The following is a 21,029-nucleotide window of genomic DNA, read 5'->3' as shown; positions in this document are numbered from 1 at the left end:
CCGCTCAATCTTGGTTCCTACCCTCACCTGTGGTCATGAAAGCTGGGTCAGGACCCAAAGAACCAGGTCCAGGTCCAAGTGTCTGAAATGTGTTTCCTCAGGAGGGGGGCTGGAGTCTCCCTTAGAGAGAGGGGGAGAAGTTCAGCATCCGTGAGGAACTTGGAGTAGAGCCGCTGCTCCTTTGCGTTGAAAGGAGCCAGTTGAGGTGGTTCAGGATCATCTGGTAAGGATGAACCCTGGGCGCCTCCCTAGGGAGGTGTTCCAGGCACGTCCAGCTGGGAGGAGGCCTCGGGGAAGACCCAGGACCAGGTGGAGAGATTAGATCTCCACACTGGCCTGGGAACGCCTCAGGATCCCCCAGTTAGAGCTGGTTAATGTGGCCCGGGAAAGGGAAGTTTGGGGTCCTCTGATAAAGCTGCTGCCCCCGAGACCCGACCCCGGATAAGAGGCTGAAGATGAGATGAGATACAGCAAAATCCTGGGTATGGCAGTGTGTTCACTCTGCGTGTGTGGTTGAAGTGCCAGTCTCGTGTTTCCTCTGTGCTGCAGACTTTCTGCTATCGGTGCAGATAAATGTGCTCTTCCTTTGTGTAAATTGTGAATTGCTAGCCTTGCACTCTGTCACCCGGCACTAAGACACACTCACAGACCGTCTGATCAGCCAGCAGGATGTTCTGTAGGCAGACGTCTGTTCGTAAACCACATTTGTGCATCTGGAGAAACACTTTCACATGTGCAGTCCATGTTTGTCTGGTGAGGATTTGTCTGTGCAGATGTAGCGTGTCATATGGCCCCCTGCGTGCAGACTGGGGTTTTACCCTTATGGCTATTTAAAACTATGATTTTTTACTAGTTAGGCTTAAATACAGAGGGCCCGCAGACTCATGACAGTATGTATCCAACACGTAAGCCTGCTGCTGTTCTGCTGGTAAAGATTCTTGCAACAGGATCTTTCAGGTTCAGACTCATTTTCAGTTGATTAGGATAAAGAAAGTTCAACAAGTTCAGTTACTATGGCAACTTATGCAGGTAAACTAACCATAGTCCGGGGCAGGCTAACTGTAAGACTGTTGGGCTAACTACTCTTGGGCTAACTGTAAGGCTAATTGTGAGACTAGCTGTCAAAGTAACGGCAAGGTTAACTGTGGGGCTAACTGTTGGAGTAACTGTTAAAGTAACTGTCAGGCTAACTGTTGGAGTAACTGTTGAAGTAACTGTTGAAGTAACTGTCAGGCTAACCGTGGGGCTAACTGTCCGGTTACCTGTCGGAGTAACTGTCAGGCTGCTAACTATAGGGCTAACTGTGAGAGTAACTGTCAGGATAACTGTCAGGCTAACTATGGGGCTAACTGTCGAAGTAACTGTCAGGCTAACTGTCGGAGTAACTGCCGGGCTAACAGTCGGAGTAACTGTTGAAGTAACTGTCAGGCTAACTGTCGGGCTAACTGTCAAGCTAACTGTCGGGCTGCTATATATGGGGCTAACTGTGAGAATAACTATCAGGCTAACTATGGGGCTAACTGTCAGAGTAACTGTCAGGCTAACTGTTGGAGTAACTGTCAGGCTAACTGTGGGTATAACTGTCAGGTTAACTGTCAGGCTAACTGTCAGGTTAAGACTGAGTTGAGTTAACCAGAGTTCCTGTAACCTTGACCCGATGGAAAAGCCATGATTTTCCTTTCTGCTGTGACAATCGACTGATAGTGAACACGACGTTTATTAACCTCTTTATTTTAATGAAGTTATAACTTTATTAAAGAAGAAACATCAAACATTAAACATAAATGTGTGGCCTTCACAGGATCAGCCAACACTAATCCGTGAGTTTCAGATCTCAGTCTCAGAAGCGTTTATGAGTCGGGCCCTGGAGGAGAGGGGAACATGTGGACCAGGGTCTTATTTTGGCCACAGCTCAAAGATTCTCAGTTCACTGTCATGGAAGAGGAAGAAACCAGAACATGTTCAGCTTTGGGCGGCAGCAGCTCAGTCCATAGGTGACTCAGCTGGGAACCCGAGGGTCGCCGGCTCGAGTCCCTGTGTGAACCGTGAATGGAGCGTGGACTGGTGGCTGGAGAGGTGCCAGTTTGTCTCCTGGGCACTGCCGAGGTGCTGTCGAGCAAGGCACCGAACCCCCAAGTGCTCAGGGCGCTGATCCATTGGCAGCCCCCTCACTCTGACATCTCTCTTCATTACTTGCGTGTGTGTGTGTGTGTGTGTGTGCGCGTGCGCGTGTGTGCGTGTGTGTGAGAGAGAGAGAATTGGGACACTTTCCCCTTTAAAACAATCTAAACAGGCTCCTTGGATGGATGTAGTAGTTGACAGCTCATTGATTAACGGTTGCAGCTGTGGTGCATGCAGCCCGTGCACAGTGCCGCACACACAGCCCGTGCACAGTGCCGCGAACACAGTGCCGCACACACAGCCCGTGCACAGTGCCGCACACACAGCCCGTGCGCTGTGCTGCATACACAGCCCGTGCACAGTGCCGCGCACATCATGTGACTCAGGACTACTTTTAAACATCCCTTTGAAATTCCGCACGTGCCTCAGATGCCCCCCCCCCCCCCTGAGCTGCATCTTTCCTGGAGCTGTCGCTGGTGTTTAAGTAGATGCGTGGGTTTGATTCCATGAATGACTTTATTCAGCGGCTGCATGTTGCACACATTCACTTCCTGCATTTTCCACAACTATGGATGAGGCTTTTCCCCCAGCAGAAGAGGAGCCTTGCTCAAGGGCACCTTGGTTGTATTACTCCTCCACTTGCTGTGCTCTCTCCTCTCTCCCCCTCCTCTCCTCTCCTCTCCTCCAGCCCTGCTGATCCTAACCACCTCCCCAGTCTGGGTTGTGTCGCACTCCCCCGTCTCTCTGTCACACCAGGCTCCGAGAAATCTGACGTGTTTTTCGCATTTCCTGCACCGCAGAGGGACGGAAGGACAGCCAGCCAGCCAGACAGACAGAGGTATGTCCACCCGGGGAAGTTAAGCTCGAAACCAGGGCCGTGCACCGAGGAGCAGGAACCCCTATTTACCTTCCTACCGCCCGCCCTGCCTCTCCGCCTCTGCTGCGGTTCCACCAGCCGCTGTCTGGTCGCAGCGGTCCGGCTCAAACATCCCCCATGCCCCGCCGTCTGTCTGCTGGAGCCTCTCGGGTGCGATGCGACACGGGCGGCTGCTGCTGCTGCTTCCAGGCTGCCCTGCTCCACCGGCTGACGGAGGTTTGGAAAGCCTGAGAGAGCGCTTCACATCTGGGGCCTTTGCTCGTCGGTTCCGCTGCTAACTCTGCTCTTCATGTGTCTTGTTGCGCTTCTGGAGGAAAACTCTCGGTCCTTTCCGTGGTGCGGATCGTTTTCGGGAGGATCTTTTTCGCGTCGACGTTTTAAGACAAGTCCAAGAAGCTGAACCATCTTTGAAGAGGCGTCACCGCTGTGAGAGGGAACCGGGAGCATTCACGGGATCTGCCGGGGGACCACCGGTTGAACGCACAGCCGTTATTCGAGCCGCCGAACACGCGTAATTGCGTAAAAGTAACCGCCGCGCTGCCATGGTGATCTTCAACGGGCAGCTGAAGATCAAGATCCGCGAGGCTCTGGACCTCAAACCCACGGCTTGGTCCCTGCGTCACGCCGTCGGCCCCAAGACCCAGACCTCCTTCCTCCTGGACACGTACATCGCCCTGAACGTGGACGACTCGCGCGTGGGCCAGACGTGCACCAAGCAGAAGACCAACAGCCCCGCGTGGCACGATGAGTTCACCACGGAGGTGCACGACGGCCGGAGCATCGAGCTGTCCGTGTTCCACGACGCGCCCATCGGCTACGACGACTTCGTGGCCAACTGCATCATCCAGTTCGAGGACATCCTGCACAACGGCAGCAAGCACTTCGAGGACTGGGTAAGACCCGGCGGGACACCCCGGAGCACGCACACATCACTCTGTTTAAAGGTGCAATCATTAGGGCTGCAGCAAACCTGCACCGTGGCTGCAGACATCACTTCACTACAGTGTCCAACACAGTCACAACAGCAACACAGTGACCTGAGGCTGGTGTCTGTGTGTGTTTGAGGTTAATTTTTCATTTAATCATTTATTCATTTATTTCAGGCAGAATTCATAACAACAGCATTTGCACAGAAAACCCCTTTTCTCATCAGGTGCCTTAAACAGAATGTGTGTTGTCACTCCCTGAATTCATGCAAGTAAATGTAAACAAACACACACACACACAGACACACACAAAAACAACAACACCTTACATAATGTTGAGGTAGCTGATCCACTTGAAGCAACTTGGAGTTATTATTATTCTACTTTTGTATTCGATCTTAACGGCGTTTAGCAAAGACACATCATAAACAACAAACAAACAAAAGAGCAACACATGTGAATGTCAGGACAACAGGTGTCTGTGAGACTAAAGTGCAAAACCAAAATATATTTCATTTCTGAGGAGTCTGTGAGTGTTCTCATGTGTCCAGGTCGTCGTTCTCCTCAAAGCAGTTTCAGTCAAAAGCAACTGGACTTGGTTCTTTGTCAGGAAGACGTTTCACCTCTCATCCAAGAGGCTTCATCAGTTCATGTACGCATCTGACCAGGCTGGGACTGGACCAGGACCAGGACCAGGACCAGGAACAGGCTGGGACTGGTCCAGGACCATGCACGGACATTTAAAACAATGGCGGTGAAAGGTTCACGTTGGTGTGATGCGGAGCTGGAGTGTTTACTGCAGATTTGGTCGATGAAAAGATTCAAAAACAGTCGACAAGACGCACAAAAACTCTGAGGTCTACGGAAAGATTTGTGAGTCCGCACCGTGCCCCGTGCTTTAGGGTCCTTGTCCCCCCCTCCAGGCCCGTTTGTACTCACACTACCTGGGCCTCGGAGAATGCTTCTTGCTGCCTATACGTCATCACGCCGTAACACGTCACACGCATTGATGACGTCATGGCGATGCGTGGCTTTGTTTCCAGATCTTTCCGTAGACCTCGGAGTTTTTGTGCGTCTTGTCGACTGTTTTTGAATCTTTTCATCGACCAAATCTGCAGTAAACACTCCACCTCCGCATCACACCAACGTGAACCTTTCACCGCCATTGTTTGAAATGTCCGCGCATGGTCCCTCCTTCTTTTTTCTACGTCCCAACAGGCGCACAGGAAATGACCTCAGAACCGCCGTAGGCCTCGTGCTCGTACACGTGTGCACGCTCGTGCTCGTACATGTGAAAACGTGCTTTACTAAAGCCCACCTCTCCCAAACGGGCCGTGGGCGACAAGCGTGCCACAGCTAGGTGCGGTACAGTTACACTCACACTGGTCAAAGGAACCAGACTTTAGCCGTGGAACCTGTTCGGGCACGGTACGGATGGACAGTGAGTGTGCGCCCTTAAAGTGTGTTCTGACATAGACATATTTGTATCTCCATGTTGGCGATGACATTTTGTAATCCACACACAAAACATATGATATGAGCATCTCCTGTTAATGCCTCAGTGAGGTGAGCAGGCTTCATTAAAGCAGCATTAACTCATGTTTTTGTGTAAGTGTGAGCCTGAAACCCCGCTGAGACTTTATCACCTCGTAAAATAGTGAAAGCAAACAGTCGTGTTTACGCGCTCAGCCGACACGGAGCAGTATTGTCCTTCATGTCGAGTCCATTATTCCCTCTCCACAGCTCTTTTTTCAGTCCTCTGTGAGGCAGAGGGGGAAACTCTGGGTTCTTTAGCTGCTAAATGTCCCGCTCACATGATAATGGAGCCGCTGGCTGAGCAACCAAAACAATGAGGCGCGGAGACGCTGAGAGGCTCCATCACGCCGGCCTCCGTGTAACCGTAGAAGGTTTTAGGTCTGAGGACTGGGCACTATGTTAAAATGTTAAACTCAGCGCGTTTCCGTGCACATCAGGAACCCGAAAACGGTCTTTCCCTGGTTAAGGGAATTATCAGATCATTGAAGTTCCCTCGTATCCATGAAAGAGGGTTGAACGGGGAGTAACACTTCCTCCGGTGCAGTAGGTGGCGCTCCACCAACGTCCAGCTGCTTTGAACCTTTGTCACAATCATAAGCGTGGGGAAAATGGCTCATTTTTGTACAGAATTACGACACAAACGGCTCTTCTTAGTCGTGATGCTGGTTGCCATGGTGAAGTCCTCCCTCGGTTTTAAGGGAACACTCTATTGTTGTTGTTTTCACGTTATTTTCGGCGCCGTTGCTTCTTGGTTTGTTCTATTTCCGAGTCTAAAGCCTCCGCCGCGGAGTGAGGAGAGGGAGTTCTAACCCGCGGAGCATGAGCAGACGGGACACCTGGTATTACTCCGGGTGAGCTGTGTTCATGCGTGAATACCCCGGTTACTAAAGGACTTATCTAGGTCTGTTAACCCGGGTGTGAGAACTCTCATTTCACCCGGGGTACGGTGTTTCCATGGCGTTTGAGATCCCAGAGTATCGCCTTAACCTGAATATTATCAGGCTTTTTAACTGCATGTAAACACACTTGAGTGTTTGTAACTTTGGTTGATTCCCGGCATCGTTTACTGTGAGTTTGTCCGAACACTGTAGTCAAACATGATTTTAACGATAATTCATATTTGACAAGGTAAAACCAACGTAGAGAATTTTCCCGTGGTTTATCACTAAACCGGTAACGTCTCATCCCTGATTTGTCCACATGCAGGATTTCTGCAAAGCAAGCGTTGTTGTCCTGTAACAGCCCTCCAGATGCACAGCATGAGTCACTGCGCACACACACACACACACACACACACACACACACACACACACACACTAACACACACACACACACACACACACACGCGGATCCTGTTACCTTTGTTGTGACCCGCAGCAGAGCTACAAAAGAGGCGAGAGAGGGTGTGGTTTAGGGCCACATGCATAACACACACACACACACACACACACACACACACACACACACACACACACACACACACACACACGCACATGCAGCAGCAGCATGATGAAGCTGTTCATTGTCGTCTGAAGCTGCTGGAGCAGACGGATGTTTGAGTGTATTATTGATGAGGCCATCAGGTCCATTAGAGGCGGGCGGGATGGGGGGCAGGGGGGGGGGGACGAGATGAAAGAGAGGGAGATGATGAAACAGGAGGATGGAGAAAGGACAGTAAAGCACCAAGTGTGTTCCTCGTGCTGGAAACCTTTAGTTACATTTGCAGCGGCTGAGGCTGCAGGAGCCGTGAGGTGTTTCTCATGTTCGGATGCAAAGACTCACTTCTCGACCTCAGATTTTGGGACACTCTCTTTTCTCTCCTTCCCTCCTTTCTCTCCTCTTGTCTCTCCTCTTTTCTCTCCTCTCCTCTTGTCTCTCCTCCCCTCTTGTCTCTCCTCTCCTCTTTTCTCTCCTCTCCTCTTGTCTCTCCTCCCCTCTTGTCTCTCCTCTCCTCTTTTCTCTCCTCTCCTCTTTTCTCTCCTCCCCTCTTGTCTCTCCTCCCCTTTTGTCTCTCCTCTCCTCTTGTCTCTCCTCTCCTCTTGTCTCTCCTCTCCTCTTTTCTCTCCTCCCCTCTTGTCTCTCCTCTCCTCTTGTCTCTCCTCTTGTCTCTCCTCTTGTCTCTCCTCTCCTCTTTTCTCTCCTCCCCTCTTGTCTCTCCTCTCCTCTTGTCTCTCCTCTTGTCTCTCCTCTCCTCTTTTCTCCCCTCCCCTCTTGTCTCTCCTCTCCTCTTGTCTCTCCTCTTGTCTCTCCTCTCCTCTTGTCTCTCCTCTCCTCTTGTCTCTCCTCTTGTCTCTCCTCTCCTCTTCTCTCCCCTCTTTTCTCTCCTCTCCTCTTTTCTCTCTCCTCTTGTCTCTCCTCTCCTCTTGTCTCTCCTCTCCTCTTGTCTCTCCTCTTGTCTCTCCTCTCCTCTTGTCTCTCCCCTTTTCTCTCCTCTCCTCTTTTCTCTCCTCTCCTCTTGTCTCTCCTCTCCTCTTTTCTCTCCTCTCCTCTTTTCTCTCCTCCCCTCTTTTCTCTCCTCTCCTCTTTTCTCTCCTCTCCTCTTTTCTCTCCTCTTGTCTCTCCTCTTTTCTGTCCTCTCCTCTTGTCTCTCCTCTCCTCTTGTCTCTCCTCTCCTCTTGTCTCTCCTCTCCTCTTTTCTCTCCTCTCCTCTTTTCTCTCCTCTTGTCTCTCCTCTTGTCTCTCCTCTCCTCTTGTCTCTCCTCTTGTCTCTCCTCTCCTCTTTTCTCTCCTCTCCTCTTGTCTCTCCTCTCCTCTTTTCTCTCCTCTCCTCTTTTCTCTCCTCTTGTCTCTCCTCTTTTCTGTCCTCTCCTCTTGTCTCTCCTCTCCTCTTGTCTCTCCTCTCCTCTTTTCTCTCCTCTCCTCTTTTCTCTCCTCTTGTCTCTCCTCTCCTCTTTTCTGTCCTCTCCTCTTGTCTCTCCTCTCCTCTTGTCTCTCCTCTTGTCTCTCCTCTCCTCTTTTCTCTCCTCTCCTCTTGTCTCTCCTCTCCTCTTTTCTCTCCTCTCCTCTTTTCTCTCCTCCCCTCTTGTCTCTCCTCTCCTCTTGTCTCTCCTCTTGTCTCTCCTCTCCTCTTGTCTCTCCTCTCCTCTTGTCTCTCCTCTTGTCTCTCCTCTCCTCTTGTCTCTCCCCTTTTCTCTCCTCTCCTCTTGTCTCTCCTCTCCTCTTTTTTCTCCTCTCCTCTTTTCTCTCCTCCCCTCTTGTCTCTCCTCTCCTCTTGTCTCTCCTCTTGTCTCTCCTCTTGTCTCTCCTCTCCTCTTGTCTCTCCTCTTGTCTCTCCTCTCCTCTTGTCTCTCCTCTTTTCTCTCCTCTCCTCTTGTCTCTCCTCCCCTCTTTTCTCTCCTCCCCTCTTTTCTCTCCTCTTGTCTCTCCTCTCCTCTTTTCTCTCCTCTTGTCTCTCCTCTCCTCTTGTCTCTCTTCTCCTCTCCTCTTGTCTCTCTTCTCCTCTCCTCTTGTCTCTCTCATCCTTTCTCTCCTCTCCTCTCGTCTCTCCTCTCCTCTTGTCTCTCCTCTCGTCTCCCCTTCCCTCTCTTCTCTCCTCTTGTCTCTCCTCTCCTCTCGTCTCCCCTTCCCTCTCTTCTCTCCTCCCCTCTCTTCTCTCCTCTCTCACCCTCTCTCCTCCCCTCTTTTCTCTCCTCTCTCACCCTCTCGTCTCACCGTGGCCCAGTTGTGCTGGATTGGGAGGACTCGGTCTTAAATGTCTCTGACTCCGTCTGGTCCAGTTTCTACAGATGAGAAGCTTTTGTGAAGTTATTCTTTCCAAATCTGAAGCTTATTCCACTTCGATGTGAAGGGAGATATTAATCTACTGTTCAGTCAGTTCAGGGCGCTGGCTTTCACTAAAGAAATTACTTCTTTAAAAGAGAGTTTGATATTGAGACAGAATACTCCTTTAGAGAACGACTGATGGCTGATTTTACGGAGTCTGGTGCTTTGAGGAGAGCGATATGACGTCTAAAGGGCTGGGAGCCAAAATAATTGGGGAGTGGACATGAAATAAAGAGAGAATCTGATGTTTCAGTGTTTGATATCATAAAATCAGTCCATCCCCACCTGTCTGACAACAACAACACAGGTGACGTTCCCACGGGGAGGACCGTTGTTAGAGTCCGTCAGCTCGTTGTTGCTGCTGGATCATATTTCATGTGTCATGTTGCACGGTTAATGTGTAAATGACAGAGGGGAGAAAAATCATGAAACAATCACTGTGTGACAAGAAAATCCCTGTTTCATCTCATCTTCTCCTCTTATCCGGGGTCGGGTCGCGGGGACAGCAGCTCCAGCAGGGACCCCAAACTTCCCTTTCCCGGGCCACATTAACCAGCTCTAACTGGGGGATCCTGAGGCGTTCCCAGGCCAGTGTGGAGATCTAATCTCTCCACCTGGTCCTGGGTCTTCCCCGAGGACTCCTCCCAGCTGGACGTGCCTGGAACACCTCCCTAGGGAGGCGCCCAGGGTTCATCCTTACCAGATGATCCTGAACCACCTCAACTGGCTCCTTTCAACACAAAGGAGCAGCGGCTCTACTCCGAGTTCCTCACGGATGCTGAACTTCTCCCCCTCTCTCTAAGGGAGACTCCAGCCCCCCTCCTGAGGAAACACATTTCAGACGCTTGGACCTGGACCTGGTTCTTTGGGTCCTGACCCAGCTTTCATGACCACAGGTGAGGGTAGGAACCAGGACTGAGGGTAGATCCAGATCTTTGTCTTCCTCAGCTCTCTTTTCGTCACAACGGTGCGGTAGAGCGACTGCAGCTCCGCCCCCGCTGCTCCGATTCTCCGGCCAAACTAACGCTCCATCGTCCCCTCACTCGTGAACAAGATCCCGAGGTCCTTGAACTCCTTCACTTGGGGTCAGGACTCAACAATGAAAATAATTACAAAGAAGCTGGATCAGAAATTCAAATCAGGATTAAATTAAAGCATTCGGATGTTGACAAATAAAAACGTACAACCTTTACATAAAAAGTTAAACCAAATATTGATTAATCCACCCAAAAAGAAGAGTCTAAGCTCCGTTCAACGCAAAGGAGCAGCGGCTCTACTCCGAGTTCCTCACGGATGCTGAACTTCTCCCCCTCTCTCTAAGGGAGACTCCAGACCCCCTCCTGAGGAAACACATTTCACACGCTTGGACCTGCAACCTGGTTCCTCGTTTCAAATAGAAATCCCCACAAACTGAAGCTTCTCTGTGCTTCACAGTTTATAGACTTAATTGTTTATTGATTAAAAATCGGCCGTACTTAATTTATGTCATCAATTTGTGTTTCTGAAGGGCAAAGTCAAAGTACTACTGCCCCTGAAAGCATCACCAGCTCTGCACCCATCTGTATGTTTCTCTCCAGCACACACAGCGTCTGTATTCTCAGAGACGTGCACACCGCAGCCCAACAGTGCACACAATCGTCTCATTATCCACCTTAAATCAAATAAACCCCAAAGCTTTTTGAGTTTTTGGGATGATTTCTGCCCCGTGCAGCGTTCTGATCCCATGATGCAGAAAGGTCTGATTTAGAAGTTCTGATCCGTTCCCACTGAATCTGAAGACAACGCGGTATTATCCGCACCGGCGCGGGAGCAGAAGCATCAGCGGGTGTTTGTTTGAAGTTGTCTGAAGCAGATATTTCAGTTAAGACGAGCGTGTGAACACAAACCTTCCACCCGTGTCGGGACAAGTACGGAAAATGCTTCAAAACTAAAAATCACAATGTCACGGCTCTCCTGCAAGCCTGTACACGGCCCGTGACAGTCAGCAGATTATACCAGCCGAGCAGGTCACACACACACACACACACACACACACACACACACACACACACACACACACACACACACACACACACACACGCGCACGCACACGCTCACACACATACAGACATAGGGCACACGCACACACACACGCACAGACACAAACACACGCCAGCCACAGACAGACATGCACACACGCACACACACACACGCACACACACACACACACACAACCACGCATACACAGACACACGCACACACAAACACACACACACACATACAGACACACACACACGCACACACACACACACACACACAACCACGCATACACAGACACACGCACACACAAATACACACACACACAGACAGACATAGCACACACGCACACACACACAACCACGCATACACAGACACACGCACGCACACACACACACACACACACACACACACACACACACACACACACACACACAGACGCACGCACACAAACAGACACACGCACATACAGACACACACGCGCGCACACACACACACACACAACCACGCATACACAGACAACCACACTTACAAAGACACACGCGCACACAAACACACACACACACAGACAGACATAGCACACACGTACACACACACAACCACACATACACACACACACACACACACATTAATAAAAACAACTCCCAGTAATTTGAGCTCATTATTAAAGCATGCATGAAGAACAATACGCTAGCATATGAAAATAAATTATGGTACAAATGCTCCCGGCGTTTATTTGGTTAAATGACTCCCTCCATGTTGTTATGGAGCGACACACTGGCATGATTTCCACATGCTTGAAACTGTGGACAGTCACAACAACAGAGATATGTATTCATGTTGTTTTCATCAGATTCATACGCCTGACTCTGTTTTATGGATCTCAGTCACCGTGGAGCAGGACGACGTGCACAGGCCTCGTTTCCACACCCACAGTTCCACATGAATGGATGTGGAAACGCCCTAAAACTCAGTTTGCATATCGAAAGTTCAGGAGACGCGTCGATGAGAAATACGGGAAATAGAGCCCAGTTTCACCATCTGGGCTGCGTCAACAAGTTTCATCATCATCATCACACGTTTCTGCATAACATCTATTATTACGTCAGAAGGACGTTCAGTCATAGTGCTCATTCATGTTGAAACAGACATTTACAAAGTGCTTCACACTGCACCATCAAACCAAATGATGCACGTCCTTAGACCCGGGCATTCAGGGCTACAGCCCCCAATCTGATGGGAAAAGGCTCGGACTAAAAACATCATGATGATGACAACAGCCCAGTACAGCAGACTTTCATGTGGTTGCATTAGCAGCAGCCACAGATGCAACATTATAGCAGTGAAAACCGCAAAATTCTGCAGGATCAAACTTAAAGCAGCCGCAAACTTAGGGCGCACTCCCACTGTGCCTCCGTCCCGTGCCCCGTGCTTTAGGGTCCTTGTCCCCCCCTCCAGGCCCGTTTGTACTCACACTACCTGGGCCTCGGAGAATGCTTCTTGCTGCCTATACGTCATCACGCCGTAACACGTCACACGCATTGATGACGTCATGGCGATGCGTGGCTTTGTTTCCAGATCTTTCCGTAGACCTCGGAGTTTTTGTGCGTCTTGTCGACTGTTTTTGAATCTTTTCATCGACCAAATCTGCAGTAAACACTCCACCTCCGCATCACACCAACGTGAACCTTTCACCGCCATTGTTGTTAAATGTCCGCGCATGGTCCCTCCTTCTTTTTTCTACGTCCCAACAGGCGCACAGGAAATGACCTCAGAACCGCCGTAGGCCTCATGCTTGTACACGTGCGCACGCTCGTGCTCGTACATGTGCAAACGTGCTTTACTAAAGCCCACCTCTCCCAAACGGGCCGTGGACGGCAAGTGTGCCGCTCTTCCCTCACACTGGTCAAACGAACCAGACTTTAGCGGTGAAACCTGTCTGGGCACGGAACGGATGGACAGTGTGAGTGCGCCCTCACACATCTGCGTTCTCATATACGGATCCTCCGGGTCGTGCCTCCATAAGCTCAGCTCTGCGGTGCGTTTGTATCTATTATATTGACCCGACCTGATCGGAGGGAAGTGGATGAGACAGCTGGTGGACTTGTTACGCTGACAGAGGAAGGAAAGAGGAGGATGGATCAGGGGAGTTGTTTTGTCCATAACTCAAAGATATTAATGAAACTTTAATAGAGGAGGGAAAAAACTGAAATTATTCACATTTAAGAAACTACAATCACAGAATGTGGAAACTCGTTTTCTTAAAAACTGTCTCAACACGAAAACATTGATTATTCAGTTAATGTTTGCAGCTCTAATTTCTGTGTTTCACTTTATTTTCTGGAACAAAGCGTTGCTCATCCTACAGTAAAGGCACATAAACATAGATAAAGAGCGTGACACAGTGAACAGACAGATGAGTCTTGAGTAGCAGCGGTCTCTTCCCCAGCTGTGGTTGGGACGCTGTCAGTGCGGCGGTGCAACTGTGACAGAGCCAGATTGCCTCGTGGTTTGTCCTGCGGTGAAAAGTGTCAGCGATGGTGATTCAGCTGCTGGAGCTGTCGGCGGAGTCTGCCGAGACAGAAACACCAGTTGAGCTTTGACTGACGTGTTAACGAGTGTGACGAGCCCCGTGTGTTAATGAGGGACCTCCCCGTCGCTGCAGCGGTGAGAGCTCTGGAGTCATCTGAGGAGCTCCGCTTTGTGATTCAGCGCATGTTCTTGTGTGAGGACATTTAAACGCTGCAGAAAGGGGAGTTTCTTAACTGCCATGACATAGAAATTATATTCACATTACTATAGATATTGTTATAGTTACTGTTACGCTTCGGTTGCTTGCATCTCTGAAAGTGTGTCTCTCTCTGTCTTTGTGTCCGTCTGTCTTTGTCTCTCTCTGTCCATCTGTCCGTCTTTTCTCTCTCTCTCTCTCCTTCTCTTCCTCTCTCCGGTGCAGACAGATGTGCGTCCTCCACAGAGCTGGGTCTGTCTGACGTTCCTGTCTGTTATAGTGAAGGTTTTCAACGCCACCGTACTCTACGGGGGAATTGTTGGGTCTCTGTAAATCATAAATAAGTCATAGAGTGTGGTAAGCCTGTGAATGTTCTCATTCGTCCAGGTCATCGTTATCCTCAAAGCAGTTTCAGTCAAAAGCAACTGGACTTGGTTATTTGTCTAGGAAGACGTTTCACCTCTCATCCAAGAGGCTTCATCAGTTCATGTACACATCTGACCAGGCTGGGACTGGACCAACTAACTGGTGTGGAGATCCAGGTATTTAACCTCTCACAAGGCCGATGATGTCACTGACACCCTTTGTGCTCCAAGTGCCCACGCCCGTCGTTAGAGTGACAGTTGTTGGTGGGCAGTTGGTTTCGACTTCGTTAGTGCTCTATTGAGTCTGAACGACAGTCGTTGGGGTCACCCGGGCCATGTGTGAACAGTTGTCCTTTGAGGTTAGATTGTTGAATCTCCTGGGAAGGGATGAAAGGGCGGCATTGTAATTTGGAGATAAGTGGTGTCTCAGACCCCCTCCTCTGTTTAGCGATGGTTTCTCCACTTTTACATAGATGGCTTCTTTTACTCCTCTTTCAAACCATCTGTCCTCTCTGTCCAAGATTTGGACATTGCTGTCATCAAAGGAGTGGGATTTCTCCTTGAGGTGTAAGTGGACAGCCGAGTCCAGGCCTGAGGAGTTAGCTCTCCTGTGTTGGGCCATGCGTTTATGCAGTGGTTGTTTTGTTTCTCCAATGTAAAGATCTTTGCATTCCTCGTTGCATTGGACAGCATAAACCAGGTTTCTTTTGTGGTGGTGTGGTCTTTACCTACTCTGTAAAGTGTCCTGAGATCACTTTTGTTATGATTTGACACTGTAAATAAAATTTAAATGAATTGAATTGAGTTTCTGCACTGATTCTGAACCTGATAACGACCGTCGGTAGAGTGACAGTCGATGGTGGAAGTTGGTCTGGACTTGGTTAGTGCTGGTCCTGGTCCTGGTCCAGTCGTTGGTGGAAGTAGGTCTGGACTTGGTTAGTGCTCTACTGAGTCTGACAACAGTCGTTGGAGTCACAGGAGGCCGTTTGTGAACAATTGTTCTTTGAGGTTAGATTGTTGAATCTCTTGGGAAGGGATGAAACGGCTCGATGGCTTCTTTTACTCCTCGTTCAACGATAAATGGTTTGTAACCTCGGCCCTTTCCCTGTTTCCAAATGTAAATATACACGATCGACTTATTCCAGCTCATCACGGCTGCTTAAACCACCCACAGTGTTATACAGATCAGCTCCACTTCAACCAGAGAAACATGAACATGCTGTTGAGATGTTCATGCATCAAACACTGTCTGATGACACTTCTCTGCATTCACTGAAGTGTCATTTTAATGCATTTAGTGTTTTTACACTGTGGTATTTCTGCGTTAGCTTCAGTAAAAGACCTCATTCTGAACTGTGTGGCGGTTTGTTGTCTTGCTTAAAGACGGCTTGGCTTCCTGAGCGTCAGCTACGCTCACACACACAGAACACACTTCTTGACCCTGCTTCCCTGCGGGCTGAGGCAGAGGGGTGTCCTCTCTGCGGGCTGGAGGAAACGGGGGCAGGGCCGTGTGCGTCTAATATTAGAGCCAGTGTGTTTAAGTCACACAGTAGGTCCTACTTCCTGTTTTCACTGTCCATGTTTACTTCCCAGAGATAGAAGGGAAGAGGGAGAGAGGGACGGCTCCCCAGGTGCCCCCCCGCAGCTCCTGTTATCGTTGTTTATCTGCTGCCGCGTCCGTCACTAACAGGAGAACACGGTCACAGATAGAGAAGGAACGAGAGACGGAGGAGAAACTGCTGGTGATGAAAGCGTCTCTGCTGTTGCTGCTGTCAGAACCGCTCAGCTTCATCAGGATACAGCACGCCTCTCTGTAACTTTAGGAAAACTCTTGTTATCGGTGTCACCGGAGTCCGTCAGTGAACCGTCATCAGCTTCCTGTCGTCAGCTTCCTGTCGTCAGCTTCCTGTTCGTCAGCTTCCTGTCGTCAGCTTCCTGTTGCTCGCAGTGTCGGTCAAAACAGTGAGACTGGACATTGGGGCGGCAGTAGCTCAGTCCATAGGTGTCTCGGCTGGGAACCAGAGGGTCGCCGGTTAAAGTCCCTGTCTGGACATGAATGGAGGGTGGACTGGTGGCTGGAGAGGTGCCAGTTCATCTCCTGGGCACTGCGGAGCTGCTGTTGAGCAAGGCACTGAACCCCCAACTGCTCGGGGCGCTGGTCCACTGGCAGCCCCCTCGCTCTAACATCTCTCCATTAGTTGCATGTATATAGATCCTGTTTGTGCATGTGTGTGTATTTCGGGCCAGTGTGTGTTTGTGTGTGTAACCTGTATAATAATTACAGAGTGAAACAATGTAAATTCCCTTCTGTTCTCCTTCTTCTAATAGACCGGCATCACGTTGGTATAACACATTTACAATAACGCAAGCTGCTCCATCACTCCATCAGGAAGTTTAGTTTAGTTTACAGGGAGAGAGGGATGGCTCCCCAGGTGCCCCCCTGCAGCTCCTCTTATCACACACACACGCACGCACGCATACACGCATACACGCACACACAACACACACACGTCTTTCTGTAATGCATTTTAATTCATGACATGTTGCTGTGAAGCACTTTGAGTCTGCCTTGTGTATGAAAAGTGCTATACAAATAAAGTTTCCTTGCCTAGATTAGCCCCGCTGTTCGTCCGACACATACATACAATTATAATAATGCATCATTATATCAAAAATAATAATAAAAATCAATTGAAATTGAATTAAAACATAAAAAAGCATCACTGTCAATCAAAGCACACTGCACAGACAGTACAGTTATTTATGCAAATGACCCTTTATTATTATATTATACTATAAACTATGTTATAATTCACATTTCATATTGTGATAAAGTCCTACCATATCAATACCAACACTCAATGTCACATAACTATGCTATATATCATATTAACATCAATATCACACAAACATACTATATATTAATATCAATATAACAATCATAATCTGTTCCAGAATGATGTTTCGGGTTCTGCTGCGTGGGTGGTGGTGTCCCCTCTGTCGCGTGCAGCTCTCTTCTTTTCATTTTGCCCGCGTCCGTGTAGTCGCCATTGGACCCTCTGAGGCTCTTGACTCTCTGCGAGACTTCGGACCCGTCTGTACATCTTAATAGTTCTACCACTGTGGGTCTGGGTCTGTCGCCTCCAGGCACAGGTTTCCCTGCGCGGTGCGTGTCAGCCGAAGCATCTTATCTAGAAAACAGGTGCTGATGTGCTGGTGCCCAGAGGTTTTACAGCGCGGACGCACAGACATTTGAAGAAGAAAGCAGAAATCAGCACGTTTCAGTGCTGACTTGCAGCACAAAGGTAAAAAAAGATCTTATGTAACAAATGTAATGAAGTCCGTAAATCACATGTGAAGTGTCGAGGTCAGACATCCGCGGAATGTCTGTGACATGAATCACAGGAGAGCTGCACACGGCAGAATTAGAGTCAGTGAGGAGAGGAGAGAACACACACACACACACGCTAACACACACACACACACACACACACACACACACACACACACACACACACACACCCTCACAAACAAGCACACAAACACACTGTTAAAGTCAGTGAGGAGAGGAGAGAACACACACACACACACACACACACACACGCGCAAACACACACACACACTCACGCACGCACGCACACACACACACACACACGCATACACACACACTCACACACGCTAACACACACACACACACACACACACACACACACACACACTCTAACACACACATACTCACACACGCTAACACACACACACGCAAACAACCACACACGCAAACAAACACACACGCACACAAACACACAAACAAACACACACACACGCACCCACGCACGCACACACACACACACCCTCACAAACAAACGCACAACACAAACACACACATACAGACACACACACGTCCAGTCTCCCTCTCTCTCTCTTTTCCACTTTCTCTAATTTCCCGTAGACTCCTCCGCTCCGTGTTGCTCTGTCCTGTGTTCCTGAGTCTGTGGCTGTGGGTCTCTCTGAGGATACACACACACACACACACACAAACACACACACACACACACACGGCCACATGACTGCAGCTTGACTCAGGCTCATGTGATACTGTCAAAGCTTTGGGACAGCTGTGTGTGTGTGTGTGTGTGTGTGTGTGTGTGTGTGTGTGTGTGTGTGTGTGTGTGTGTGTGTGTGTGTGTGTGTGTGTGTGTGTGTGTGTGTGTGTGTGTGTGTGTGTGTGTGTGTGTGTGCGTGTGCGTGTGCGTGTGCGTGTGCGTGTTCATTAGCTCATTAAGCTTCAGTGATTGAATCTTTGACTGAACGCAGTCGGAGAAGTTAAAGAGTAAAAAAATGGCCTCAACATGCCGTCGTCTCCTGGGGCACCTGATGACTTTGTTGCTATGGATACCGTCCAAACAGCTTAATAAACAACGCAAACAAGCAGAATATTCACAGGAGTTTCTCTGGAGTCGGGTCGGGTTTCCTTCGCCCCGACTGATGAAGACGCAGCTGCAGTGGAGTCAGAAACCTGCGACGGAGCGAACGTTGATGTCGTTGCTCCGTGTTCACTGTGTGGTCCGACATGAAGAACATATGATCTCATCTCATCTTCAGCCTCTTATCCGGGGTCGGGTCTGGGGGGCAGCAGCTTTAGCAGGGGACCCCAAACTTCCCTTTCCCGGGCCACATTAACCAGCTCTAACTGGGGGATCCTGAGGCGTTCCCAGGCCAGTGTGGAGATCTAATCTCTCCACCTGGTCCTGGGTCTTCCCAGAGGCCTCCTCCCAGCTGGACGTGCCTGGAACACCTCCCTAGGGAGGCGCCCAGGGTTCATCCTTACTAGATGATCCTGAACCACCTCAACTGGCTCCTTTCAACACAAAGGAGCAGCGGCTCTACTCCGAGTTCCTCACGGATGCTGAACTTCTCCACCTCTCCTCCTCCTCCTCTTCCTCCTCACCCCTCTTTCTTCTCCTCTTCCTCCTCCTCCTCTTCCTCCTCATTCTCCTCCTCTTCCTCTTCCTCCTCCTCCTCACGCCTCTTCCTCCTCCTCTTTCTTCTCCTCCTCCTCTTCCTCTTCATCCTCCTCCTCTTCCTCTTCCTCCTTCTCCTCCTCCTCCTCCTCTTCCTCTTTCTCCTTCTCCTCCTCCTCCACCTCTCCCTCCTCCTCCATCTCTTCCTCCTCCTCTTCCTTCTCTTCCTCCTCCTCCTCCTCTTCCTCTTCCTCCTCCTACCCCTATTTCTCATCCACCTCTTCCTCCTCCTCCTCCTCCATCTCTTCCCCCTCCTCTTCCTCCTCTTCCTCTTCATCCTCCTTTTCCTCTTCCTCCTCATTCTCCTCCTCTTCCTCTTCCTCCTCCTCCTCACGCCTCTTCCTCCTCCTCTTTCTTCTCCTCCTCCTCTTAATCCTCCTCCTCCTCCTCCTCCTCTTCCTTCTCCTCCTCCACCTCTCCCTCCTCCTCCATCTCTTCCTCCTCCTCTTCCTTCTCTTCCTCTTCCTCCTCCTCCTCCTCTTCCTCTTCCTCCTCCTACCCCTATTCCTCATCCACCTCTTCCTCCTCCTCCTCCTCCATCTCTTCCCCCTCCTCTTCCTCCTCTTCCTCTTCCTCCTCCTTTTCCTCTTCCTCCTCCTACCCCTCTTCCTCCTCCACCTCTTCTTCCTTTTCCTCCTCCTCTTTCTTCTCCTCCTCCTCCTCCTGCAACTCTTCCTCCTCCTCCTCCTTCTCTTCCTCCTCCTCCTCCTCCTCTTCCTCCTCCTTCTCTCCCTCCTCCTCCTCCTCCTCCATCTCTTCCTCCTCCTCCACCTTCCTCCTCCTCCTTCTCTTCCTCCTCCTCCTCCTCCTCTTCCTCCTCCTGCAACTCTTCCTCCTCCTCCTCCATCTCTTCCGCCTCCTCCTTCCTCCTCCTGCTGCAACTCTTCCTCCTCCACCTCCTCCACCTCCTCCTCCTCCTCCTCCTCCACCTCCTCCTACTCTTCCTCTTCCTCCTCCTCCTCCTCCTCCTCCTCCACCTCTTCCACCTCCTCCTCCTCTTCCTCCTCCCCGTCTTCCTCCTCCTCCTCCTCCCTCAGAGGTGTCATCAGCGCTGCCATGAGTCAGTTAGAGGTTAATGCACATGTTGATCTTTTATCTCCATCTGTGTGAAACCACAACACTTAACTGCCTCCTTCTGTACAGGTGCACATTTAAATTCACATTTACAGTTCACACAAATATGTGTAGAGCTCACTACACTTTCACACAAGGCTGCGTCCCTTTTAGGGGACGGGAGGTGTATCCTCTGGTATCTTTAGTGGAACCGTCAATATGGATCCTCTCTAACAGCGTCACACGTCCGTTATCGCAGCTGCTGCTCATCTAAAACACTGGCGTGCATGATATGTAATCATGCAAAAAGCTTATTATGTGTAGGCTGCTTTAGGGGTTAGGGAATGCATTATGTGCGTGTGCGCGTGTGCGTGCGCGCCTTTGTGTGTGTTTGCTGCAGCATCTGTTCTGCTCGTAGCTGTTGTTATTCATTTACTAACTAAAGACAGGGTGTGTCTTTCTGCTGCTTCAATTTTATTCATTATGTTTTTAAATCTCTCTCTTTTAAAAGTCCCCAAACTTTGCGGAGGTTCACACTAGTCGGCTATGAACAACACTGGAGTTGTGCTGGCCATCAAATGTCATCAGTGTTTTGGTAGCAACAGAGATTTGGAGGAAGAAGAA

At 49.9% G+C, this 21,029-nt stretch overlaps 1 protein-coding gene across 1 annotated transcript in view; it reads left to right on the top strand.

Annotated features, from left to right (window-relative positions):
* Positions 1–2,828: 2,828 nt before the first annotated feature.
* Positions 2,829–21,029, top strand: part of LOC310953478 (protein kinase C epsilon type-like) — a 73,152-nt gene continuing 54,951 nt past the window's right edge. The window contains 1 exon segment of the mRNA XM_083922525.1: positions 2,829–3,891. Coding sequence (XP_083778651.1) covers positions 3,541–3,891 — 351 coding nt within the window. The 5' untranslated portion in view covers positions 2,829–3,540.

This window comes from Echiichthys vipera (assembly GCF_963691815.1).
Source record: "Echiichthys vipera genome assembly, chromosome: 11".
NCBI lineage: Eukaryota > Metazoa > Chordata > Actinopteri > Perciformes > Trachinidae > Echiichthys > Echiichthys vipera.
This window is presented reverse-complemented; position numbering and strand designations above follow the sequence as displayed.